This window comes from Amborella trichopoda, chromosome 1, assembly GCF_054954075.1.
Source record: "Amborella trichopoda isolate Santa Cruz 75 chromosome 1, AtrichopodaSantaCruz75HAP2 v2.0, whole genome shotgun sequence".
Taxonomy (NCBI): Eukaryota; Viridiplantae; Streptophyta; class Magnoliopsida; order Amborellales; family Amborellaceae; genus Amborella; species Amborella trichopoda.
In genome coordinates, this window is record NC_142336.1 from 379,923 (window position 1) to 392,499 (window position 12,577).

The following is a 12,577-nucleotide window of genomic DNA, read 5'->3' on the forward strand; positions in this document are numbered from 1 at the left end:
TGTAATCCATGATTGAATTTTTTGAAAATTTGTGATTTTTTTTTTTTAATCAATGATCGAATTTTTTTTTGTAATCCATGATAGAATTTTTTGAAAATTTGTGAATTTTTTTTTTAAATCCATGATTGATTTTTTTGAAAATTTGTTATTTTTTTTTTAATCCATATTATTCAAAGAGAAAATGAGAGAGATGATGATTCTGAGGCCACCTTATCCCAGCCATATTATTTACATATCGAGTTCCAACAGCAACAGTGTAGGGATGAGCACGACAGTGCAGGTGCGCATGAAGGATGGACAAGCTTCGGGGATTTTGGATTGGGAACACAACAAAACATTAACACTCAAGGATTTGTGAATAGTCAGGCGCCTGCTACTATCGATGATTCGTTTTTAAATCGAATCAATGAATTGTTAAACGAATTCAATCAATGGCACCAGCGTGACCAAGAAGAACAATAACGTCATCTATCATTTTATTTTTAGATCATATGTTACTAATTTTATGCTTTATTGTAGTCCATGTATGTTGATATATTCATTCCATGATAATTCTATGTTTATCCTTTTGTGTGATGTAAATTAAATGCTGAATGACGGTTCATGCAGGGAAAGAACATATCAATTTTCTCATATTCATTCAAAAACATGAAAATTCTTAATGGAGTATCCTCATTTCTTATTGAATTCTTAAAAAACAATATATATAGTGAATTTTAATAATTTTTTCGGATTTTTTTTAAGCTTTATTCTGACCGATTCACCCGATTCCTGATCCGAATCGTCGATTCGCCGATCATAATCGATTTTTTAGGTACCCGATCCGGATCACCGATCCATTTTTTAAACCATTGTTCACTATCATACAAGAGACAAAGAAGAATTGTCCCACATTAGAAAAAGGTCGGAGGGATCCGATGGGAAAGGGCGCATAAAGGGCCTTAACGGTTGCAATTGGTTGAAACGCGCGTTGGGAAAGGGCAGCCATATTTGAATATTAGCAAGTCAACCGCCATGTGTTTTCTTTGTCAAGTTCACCGATGGACATAGCTAGGTGGGCCATCACTACATGTGCATAGCATATTGGTGGCCATGAGCCATCACTATGCTTTTTAATTGAAAAAAAAGTTATTGAAAATATGAGAACCGGTAATAGAATCGATATGTAAGGGTGGCAATTGACTCGGGAGACATGTGACCTGGGACCCATTAGGTATACTTGACACGGGTTTGGGTATATATCCAATACTTGAACTAGGCAGGTCGGGCCTAGGTTCAAAACTTGGACTCGAATACTATTTGAGTTAGGGTCAGGATTGACTCGACCCGTATCCATAAACTTGTTGGAGATAAAATACTCGAAGCTTTATTCGTTTGGGCGTTTTAAGGAATCTGATACAATAAGAACTTGTAGTCATTTTTAGCTATGAAACAACATATCGAATGACTTAAAATCTAATAGCGGGTGATTGTGACATTGTAGTCAATAATATGGGTTCTAATATCGGGTGATTGTGACATTGTTGTCAATAATATGGATATATGATGATAAAAAAAAACAAAAAAGAAAAGAAAAAGAATCTCATAGTGAGGGTCACAGTAGACCCAACCAGGACGTGATAGACCTGGGACCTGACGGGTATCGATATGGGTCCAACTTTTGGACTTGATGGTCGGATCTAAGTTCAAAACCTAAACCCAATTACTATTCAGATCTAGGTTCGGGTCCAGCTGGACTTGACCCGTTGCCACCCCTATCGGTGTGGACCACTCTAAATTAGCTGATTTTGAAAGACTGCATTGGATCTCGATATATTACAAAATTCAGAATGAACAACGAAAAATCTAATTCAAATTGAACAATTCGAATCTATATCACAAATTTCTCGAATCCTCAAATAATGTGCAAAAAGATGAGTACATCCCACATGAGTGGGCCCTCTAGAAGCCACTACATAATGGGGAAGACCAGGGACGACCAAAGGATGACCGGAATAACATAACAGACTGACGGGACGTGTGATAGAGAGGCCCCACAACTTTCCTGCTACAAAAGCTTTAAACCCAATCGCCTATCTCATATTTCACTCATTTCTCAAAAGAATCCTTCTCCTCCATCCCTGTATCTATTTTTGTTGGGCCAAAATCTGGCCGCAATCAAAACCTTGCAAGAAAATGAAGGGGGTGGTGATGGGTCTGCGTCCGGCTTCAGCCAGACCCGATTCGAAATTGACCTGAAAATCAATTTTTACATTTAAAAAAAAAGAAAAAAAAGAAAAAATCGTAACTCAAAAAACACTTGAACCCGGATCGGAATCGGGTAACACCTGGACCGGAATCGGGTTCGGGTATTGGCTATTGAACTATGACCCGACCCGTCAGGTCCAAGTCCAACCCCTGGACCCGAGGTCGGGTCTTGGGTTCATGGCTCCCGTTTTCTTGACCTATCATATCCCACCCAATCATTACCTCCATAACCTCGTTTCCAACTCACTAGTTGCAACTGCTTTCATGGATAACCCACTCATCAATTATTGACGATGATCACTCCATATAATTGATGCAAATTTTACTGTGTTTTTGGGCCATTCTCACAGAGAAGGGGTTACTTCAAGTGCTCTTCGCTCAAGCCCTGTTTGCCTGGCCCTATTTCTCCACACGGTAATAAAACTGCCCTACAGTAGTAAGTCGGCCACCCGCTACTATTCATGGGCACAACTCGAGGAACAAGGCCCATGGCAAGATTCTGGTGTTAGAGGTAGTGTTTGCAATATCGGTCGGTTCAACTAGGAACCAGTCGGTGACCGGTTTTGGTGTTCTCATGGAGTATTTTTAAAAAAAACTTAAAAAATTTATATAAAATCTCAAATAATAAGGGATTTGTTTGTAATGAGTTTTTAAATATTTTTTTGTGTTATTTTGGAAAAGATTGGAAAATGTTTTGATCATGAATACTTATTTTATACATTTTTTTCAATTTTTAAAAATTTCAAAAATACATTTAGACACAAATGGTGTTTTTAAAATCTATTTTTTCACTATCAAATCCATTTGAATGTGTTTTGTTTAATTATTACTTTAAATATAAATTTTATTTTTTTTAACATTTTTTTGATCAACCAGAGCTAGGCATCCAAAAGGCCCGAAACCGGCTGATTGGTGATGGGGGTATTAATGGGATGTGCCCTTTTCTTTCAAGTACATCAGGCCTCAAGTACATCACGCGCCCTCTCTCTATAGTGGATGATGTTATGGATGATGTCTTCCAAGATTTTCATTCTTTGAAATTGAGTAGTCCATGAGATTCCATTTCATATCAATGAATGTGTGTGGGAAATTATGACACCACACCCAAACCCAACCCTACCCTAAACCCTTAAAAACAAAGGGTCCAATTAGGGTTTTCGAGAGTCTAAGGTGAGGTGGTCCCTCACTTTTCCGACTTTGTATACAAAATTTATCCTTAGTAGGCTAGAAAGAGCCAAAGGTTACTTTTAGCTTACTTTTTTGTGTACCACAAAATTAGTCTCTTTGAATAAGCTTGAACTCTAAAAGCTTCGATTCCTTAATCATCCATGTTCTCCTCATATGGGGAGAGCAAATAGACATTGCACCCACCTACTCTCAACTTGCCCTTCCCTAGCCATACCCAAGGCTAAGTTTGGACCATAGTTAGCAGGTCGAGGAATAATAATATATCGGTAAATCATAATATTATTAATAAATCGTTTTTGCTCCAAAAAGTCAGAGGCAAATATTCGGGTCAAAAGTATATATCTCAAAAAGTAGTTGAGTTAGAGAATCGTGAATATTATAAATTTGGATAAAAAAAACCGAGTGAAAGAATTGGATATGTAAAGCTAACACAATGTAAGATTATGAGGTTTTTTTTTTAATAAGTCAGTAGGGATGATGATCCCCCCATATAAGATTATGAGTTGCAGGTATTATATGGATGCATTAAAACCATTGAACTATAAATTTTATGTCCTTGCCTAGTATCATTAATGTCATACTTCACAAATTTTTGTCCAAACATTCTGCAAATACAATAACAATGTTTACTCTGTTGTCACGACACAAAACATATGATCGAATTATTAGGAGCATACAAAACAACAACAACAATATTAAACACAAGAGCTACATTAACAAAAAAAACAAACGCAGAAGGTAAGGGATTATCATTGGAAGAGAAAAAAAAAAAATGACCTTTAGTTGAGGATTGCAATTAACTAAACTATATAAACCCAAAAATGTAAAATAGTGGTCCATCCAAATTGTTATGCTGTATACAGTACTGAAACAAAAAAAACAAATTAGAAAGATGAAATTAATAAAATTTATGTATCTAGAAAGAAAGCAACAAAATTCTTAAGAAAATCCATAGAGAAAAATTAGCATATGCTCAAAACACAAGACCCCTTTTCATTCTTTTCTTGAAGGTGGGTGTTATTAGTTAACAATAGGTAGGTAGGATCACATGAGAGAGATATGTGCTATTGACCACCCATCTCTCCCCCTCCACCATCCCTAACAGATAGAAAATGAAACCAAAAAGAAAAAAAAATATAGAATGCAACAAGAATGTTCAAGTTATGCTCGTCCATTTTTCTTTCAAGCAGGGGAACTTCTCACTTCTTTATGGCAACCACAACAATGACACCATAGAAACAAGTCTTGTGAAGCATCCCAATGTCCTCTGATACTCTCTTCTCAAACCTATTGAAAAACTCCTCTGAGAGAGCTGGCCCAATGTGGGCCTCAATAATAGGCTTGAGAGTGGCCCTCACTAAGTTTGCCTTAGCCTTGCCATATGAAACTGGGCTCCTAATCCACTGCTCTTGTTTTTCCCTTGAATGCTCAATGATCCTCTCATACTCTGCCCTCTTCACCTCAAAGCCTCCGCACTCATCGAAAGCCCTCCTCACCTCTTCGATGCTCCTCATATACGCCGGAATATTGAATGTATCTCTCATCTCTTCGTCGATCAATCCCTACACCAGGATCATATCAGACTTGTAGTTTCTCCAAAACAAACACGGATCCATCTCCTTCATCTGATAGAATGAAGTGAGTGATCCCCATGGCATGAATCCCTTGTAAATTTATGTGAAATGAAGAAAACACAGTATGTTTCAAGATGAAAAAAACAGAGAGATGGAGACAATCAAGAAACTTCTAATAACGGTGCTGCCGTTATTTAAAAGTTCATAGTCTTCTTGAAAACCTGATATGTACTTACCAAACAGTGGAAAATCAGACTTAATCTTGAGAATATTTTAAGTGTGCTAAGAAAAACTGAATGGTCCAGGATCAAACATATCAAAACAGCACAGGGCAAGTCCAAGGTTTGTATATTAAAAAAGGGTGAGGTTGGTATAAGGTGTCAACCTTGTACTATTGAAGTAAGGTGCACCTCAAGACTATGTTGAAAATGCAGTTCTGGTGCTGCAAAGCCTGTGATGATACGAAAATCTATTATTGCCACCAATTATAAAATGTAAAGTTTCAGAAATGGTGATGATTAAGAAAATCTATAAACACTTGAAAATCTCGAAAATTGATGGTCAAGATAACATGTTAGAAGATGAACTATTTTTAGGACTAGAAATCCCCTTTTTTCATATCTATGTTTTTCGAGGCCGAGATGATCGATTTGAGGATTTTCCTGTGTAAAAACAACCTTTTCTACTGGGTGTTTTAGGTGCGCTTTACTCGTACAGTATGAGACTAACACCTTAGATGAACTTTTTTCACTAAATAAATCAAGTGACAAGATCATATTCATTCTAAATGGTAAGTTGGGGTGGGGGGTAAGTTCCATGCATATGTGAAAGATGTGAAAAGGCAACTCATTGGGCTTAGCCAACAAAAAAAAAAAAGGAAAAAAATAAAAGATAAAAAATAAAAAAAAGAAAAGGTATAAAACCTAAAGCTCATAAACAATTCCATCAACATGGGAAAGATGTCTAAAAGGCAAGTAATGGGCTTACTCAGCTTTCAAAAAACACTGAACTTTTACACTAAAAGCCGGGTGCAACAATAAATTCATGAACTGCCAAAAGCCAACCAAACCAGTACTGGCATGCAATCTCATGAGAGAGAGAGAAATGTCATGTATGAGAGACAGAGACAGAGACAGAGAGAGCAATCTCATATAAGAGAGAGATAGAGAGGATTGCGATGATGATGAAAGACAAGGTAAGGTGGCCTTGAGGACAGAGAGGAGTTGAGTAGATGACAACGATAAAGGCAGTAAATGTATACTAATAATAGACTCACCTCATTTAACAGATCACGCCATGCCTCATCCATTGACGAGGTGAAAGGGTGCTTGGCCCTTGACTCAGGGTCTCCCAGCTGATTCTCAGCGCCTTGTGACCCATCTCTACCTGCCATCAGAAGAAAGAGCAGACCGCCCTCCACCATCTCCTCCCTTCTGCACCTCAAGAACGCCAACAGGTCCTCCTCCGACTGCCGAGCATATGCTGCCACCACATCCGCCTCCGCCCCATCGATCCACGCCCTTCCTTTGTTCCATGCCCCCGAACTCTTCTGCAATACTCGCTTCGGTATCTGTCGAAAAACCACCATGAATATTGTATCATGTGAGGGCTAGCTCCTCATGACTATGGCAAATTTTCATACAGATCAATACAACAGCGTGGCAGAGGCGAAATCAGTTTACAGAGAGTGAGAGAGAGAGAGAGAGAGAGAATGAAGGGGAGATGAGTTTACAGGGCGAATGAGACGAGTTAAAGGGAAAGTAATTGTTACTTGAGAGAGCCAGTGCAAGGCGCTCAAGCTGACCGCGACATGGATGCTCCTCTTGGGGAAGAGGCGGCCGTAAAATGACCCCGCAACCCCTGCTGCGTAATACCTCCGTCCATCTTCATCAGCATCAGCATCCTCAGAGTCCGAAAGGGAAAGGGGAGGCAGCAAGCGAAAGAGGGAGTTGAAGTCATTGGAGGGGAGGTCGGCAAAGAAGGCCTCAAACTCCATTCCAGAACAAAATCGACGCCTCTGTTGGAGGGTACGGACAATGAGGTCGACGGTGGCAAGGGTGTTGAGGCCAGTGGCGCAACCCAGGTCTGCTATTCTCACTACTGCAGTGTCCGAGCTCTCTATGCTCATGTCCCCGGTTTTGATGGCAGTCATGGCGTTGAGTAGGGCATCGACGAGAAGGGGCTCGGCCAACGCAATGGCGGAGGCCGGGGCTTCGCTGTTCTTGGCATAGCTGCCATCGTCGTCTCCACCCTGCATGCATAGCACGCTGTGGAGATCACTCCCACCCCTCTTTCTATTCTTTCTTTGCTTCTCCATGCACCCCACAGGCACCATCATCAACCTTTGCGACTCCATCACTCTCTCTTTCCTCTCCTCTCTACACTGTCTACTTGTGCTTGTGCTACTACAGCCGTGCAGTGGCCTTCAATTAAAGAAGCGAGAGTAGTGGGACGGTGGCCCCACTCTATATACACACACACACACACAGGTTAAGATTTCAGACCGTAATTTCTTGTACCAAGTTAAAATATTGAAAGAAAAGTGAAATCCACGCGTCTAAATGTCACCCCCACCTTTAATTTGTAACCCCAATTAATTTTACATATTACATATGGTTTGAGGTGAGTTACAAAATTCAAAAAAATTTATTTGAATTTTTGAATTTAGTGGATGATTATGACATCTTTGTATCAAAATTCTATATATATATATATATATATATATATATATATATATATATATATATATATATATATATATATATATATATATATATATTAGATGGATCTAAGCTTACACTAACCCCAACCCTAATAGGTTCAAGCAAGATTTAGAGGGGCTCCACCAGTCAAGTGGGCATGGACTGCACCTGCTAGATCCACTTGGCAGTCAAGTGGACATGGACTGCACCTGCCAGATCCACTTGGCAGTTCAGACATCAATGGATTTCTATAATTAGGTACTTGGAGACTAGAATGTTTTTAAAGAAAGGTATTGATGCAAAGAGAAAACAACAAAAATAAAAATAAAATAAAAAAATTAAGAGAATATACCCTATCGTAAAGTCTACAAAGGAATTCATCTAAAAAAATATTACTCAATTCACATTCTCTTATCAGTCTCTAAACTTTATGAGAGGGACTTCTTCCATTTAAATGGATTTTTTTTAAAAATAAACAAATAAAGAAAATCCACAATAAATAATTCTTTCTCTCTTCTAGGTACTTTCTCCTATTTTATCTCTCGTATCTATTTTCTCTTTCACTTTTTCTGTCTCTCAAATACTCTCCAGATCTCAATAGTTATCATGTTGATTTTCTCCATATCTAAATCTCTTAGCTGTCACATATTTAAATAACCTTTAAATCTCTCACTAAATTTAACTAAATATTTTATGCCACTTTAATACAAGATAAGCTAAAAAAACTAACTCACACTGCATTTTTTAAAAACTCATGCTACCCATTCCTAAAAAGATAAATTAAAAAAATAATAAAATTATTAAATTTTTCCTAAATTTTATTTGCATCAAGTGTCGTTTGCATGAGGTTGCAACCGTAAACTACCAAGGTAAGACACATCTCCAAGCTTTGTTATAAGATGCAATTTTGGTGTTGAAGTTTTTTAGGATGATTGGAAAATCTATTTTCATTACTAATTATAAAATTTTAAACTAGAAAAATGGTTCAAATCAAACAGATCTATAAATGCATGAAAATCTTGAAAATGAATTGTCCAGATAATGTATTGCAAGATGTGCAAAATTTAAGAATTAAAAATATTTTTTTCTCTATATCCGTACATCTCAATATCAAGATGATCAATTCGATGATTTTCCAACATCATAACAACAATTTTCAATGTATTTTTGAGGTGCACCTTAATTCCACAATTTAAAGTATCAACTTTATATGAACTTCTTGCTTGTATATTCACTTTTTACTATACTAGTAAGAAATCTAGTCAAATAGCGTATAGATGGCTAGGGATAAGTCCATGTCCGGGAGATGCTTAAGCAATTTTATATGGGATTGTCAAAATGGGTGGTTGTAAGAGTGTCATTGAATGGATACAAAGTTCCAAAAAAAAAAAAAAATCTTAGATTTCATGACTCACCCCAAGCCATCCAATTTGACATCTAATATATAGGAATTGTTGTGATCTCCTTGTAATAAAAATTAATGGTCTGTTTATAGATAATCCCATTTTATACAGACTCCAAAAATGCACATAAGAGTGTGCACACATAAATTCAAATTTGATAAGAAAAAAGAATTATGTTACCTTTCAAAAAAAAAAAAATTGAGATATTATGTAAACGATATTCATGACAAACATACTCTTGCCGTCTCCTTCAATCCCAAATAATGTTCTTCCTTCTCACCAACTGTAAATTTTTAAGATAGGACGTAAGGTATTTGTACATAGCCCCGCAAGCCTACGTGTAATGAAAATGCTTTTTTTTTTTCCTCAACCCATGATCCTCTTAATCTTGAGGAATAAGGGAATATGAACCGATAAACATGTTTTTTTGTAAAACAGTGATTTATTACTGAATAAAACAATAGGGGTTATAGTAATTTTTATGTTTATTGCTACTTAATATTGGTACGAGGATATGGCTCATAATAGAGCAGACTAACAAACTAAAATTCGTATAGTTAATTTTAATTAGTTGAAAAAATATTTTGATGACGATAATTACTACTTAATATGACAAACGGGGAATATACTAATTTCTATGCTTACTAACTAGTAATTAATGAACGGATTGTTATAATTTCTTTGAAAACATAAATGATAAAGACTAAATAATGGAGACAAAATTGTATAAAATGATTATGAGCAAATAATTCCTCAATGAGCAAGGTTTACATATGTAATAAGAATTGCATTATATAAAACCTTTTTTTTTTTTTTTACAAGGTCACATCATTTTTAGGCATTAAATGTGAAATTGAACATTTAAAGGGTGTGTCCCAAGGTAACCCTCAATCCTTGCTTGTTAATTTCAGGAAAAGTTGTGAAGTTCTTATATAAAAGATAAATATTTTTCTCTAAAGAAAAGATCATGTCAGCCAATGGGTTGATGAAATAGTATAAGCCCAATAACCTAAACGGAATTTGGGCCGATCGAACGATCACGATTGCATTTCATATTTGAATTTGAAATATTTTTAATAAAAAACCAAGTTACATGATATTTAAGACAACCACTCATCTCATCAAGAGGCATGTAATAAAAATATTAAAATAAATAAATGAACTTAAATACCCTAAATATTACATACGTATTTTGGTTATTAAATTTTTATGAATTATTTTTTGATATTTTTATTAAATTCACTTATCTTTCATGAATAAATACTTCAAATTTCAAATAATTTTAATCTATAAAAAATAATTAAAATTTAAATATAAAATACAATCATAACCATTAAATCGATTCAAATTCAATCTGTGCCAAAGTCGTCACCGATCAAAGTGACCTCAATAAATTGCCCTTTCTCTATTATTATAGTATAGGATTAGTTATAGATGGGGTTTGACCTTAAAAGGCTGATTACGTAGGCAGAAAGTGCAGGGATATTAATTGTAGGTTGTTTGCCACTCATGTTTTCAGGTTAAGAAAACCTACAAATACAAGTAGTTATTATTTTGACGACCGTCATCACTAAATAAATAAACAATGAATGGCTCATGAAGTCAACCTACGCGGCCCTCTCTCTACTTCCCTCCTCTCAATCCGCTCCAAACCTATGCCTCAAATACACATGTAAATATGGGCTAACATGAGTTTTTCTCTCTCTTAATTTTTTTTTTTTTAAAGGTTGGGTTAGAAAATAAAAAAATAGAAAAAATACAATGAAATCATTTACCTTTTATATAAGGTGGTCACAATTAATCTTAGCATTTAGATGTGAAATTGAATGGCTAAGTTGGTCACAATTAATCTTAGCATTTAGATGTGAAATTGGATGGCTACATTTATCCAATTAACCAAGTTCAAAGGAAATATTTTCAAACTATGTGACACACACACATATATATATATATATTTTAATATTACCAAAGATTTTTTATTAAAAATAAATAAATTACAAGATACAAACAAAGTCATTAGAAGGAAGTACTCACCACTTAATATTGGTATACTCTTTTTGTGAGACAATCAGCTTCAGCATTAGCCTCCGTAGTAGCAATGATGGATTTTAGCATTTACAATGGTGGATTTCAGCTGTTACAATTTTAAGAATATCCTATAATTCGTAAGAAATTATGGTCAACCTCCATGGAACATTAGCTTCGCCTTTACTCCAAACTATAATGTTTACTAAATCCTCTTTTATGATATTTGCTCCCTCATATCTTGCCAAGAGTTTACAGACCTCTAGGTTCAGCTTCATTAACTATAGCAACATCACAAGGACAAAATATGAACAAATCACATACTATGTAGCCTCTTATCAATACACCAAAACCAACTGCGTCTGGGTTTCCAAAAAAGCTTCCATTAAAATTCAGTTTCTATGCATTAGCAGGTGGTGGTGTCCAAACGGCATCCAAGCTCTCAAATTTCATATTGGATGGTAATGAGTAATTGTGACCTCTTTGTACATTAGGTAAATAGTCTTACCGTATACAATCCAAAAAATTGAGAATAAGTTGGAGCTTTGGTGGTAGTACCAACGAGCTTTATAATGAAGCTTCTGACTCCATTCTCAGCAAAGGATGGGGGCCCAAATCCCCATCGACTTACTCTTTTTTTTTTTTTTTTTATACAATCCCAAAAAATAAAACACCTCTCTTTGTTTATTTAAAGAAAGGTTGGGTAGGGGACACATCAACATCCCCCTTCCAAATTCCACCTTGGAGATGTACTGAAGATCTAAGACTCTAGCTCTATCATCTCAACCTCCATAATTAGAATTTTGAAAAAGCAAAAATGTTTAACTTTAAAAATGCTCCATTTAAAGTCATGGATTCATGAGGACATAGGATGTATCGGAAGACCATAAGGAGGACCACTCATTAAAAAGAAACATAATTCTTTGTTTATTTCTGGGGTGCATACAGTGTATTCAAGCAAAAGCACATTATACTCTCACTCCTTTGGACAAATTATCAAAAATTATTATTTTTTCTTTCTTTTTTATATGAAATTTTTGGATCGACATCATAATCATTGGACGCATATTGAAACAAAATAGACTATGAACTCCTAAACTCTTTCCGCTAATCATCCCGACCATTGGACGCCGGAACCTTGGGGATGTTATGTTGTAAATGTATATGTAAAAGCATTATCTTTTGAGAATTTTTTTCAGAACTTTGTATCTTTTCAATAACACTCTTACAATCATCCATTTTGAAATTTAAGAGACAAGAATAATAGTGCCCTTCTTATACAAAAGATAAATGATTTCTTTGTAGACAATCCCATATATAGAGAATATATAAATTCTTTTTTCTTTTTTTTTTAAGGATAAAGATTGCGGAGGTTACATCTCAAAATTACATGTTCCTACAAGATTCCTGGATATGGGGTTTAGTGGAGGGAATAAAC

General features: G+C 35.7%; 1 protein-coding gene across 1 annotated transcript; it reads right to left on the reverse strand.

The window, feature by feature from the left end:
* Positions 1 to 4,405: 4,405 nt before the first annotated feature.
* GAMT2 (gibberellic acid methyltransferase 2) lies at positions 4,406 to 7,408 on the reverse strand. The gene is made up of 3 exons (XM_006829716.4): positions 6,781 to 7,408; positions 6,286 to 6,579; positions 4,406 to 4,997 (listed from the first exon to the last, which is right to left on the reverse strand). Exons 1-3 carry the CDS (start codon positions 7,363 to 7,365, stop codon positions 4,635 to 4,637), a joined length of 1,242 nt encoding a protein of 413 aa, XP_006829779.2. The 5' UTR covers positions 7,366 to 7,408; the 3' UTR covers positions 4,406 to 4,634.
* Positions 7,409 to 12,577: the final 5,169 nt, after the last annotated feature.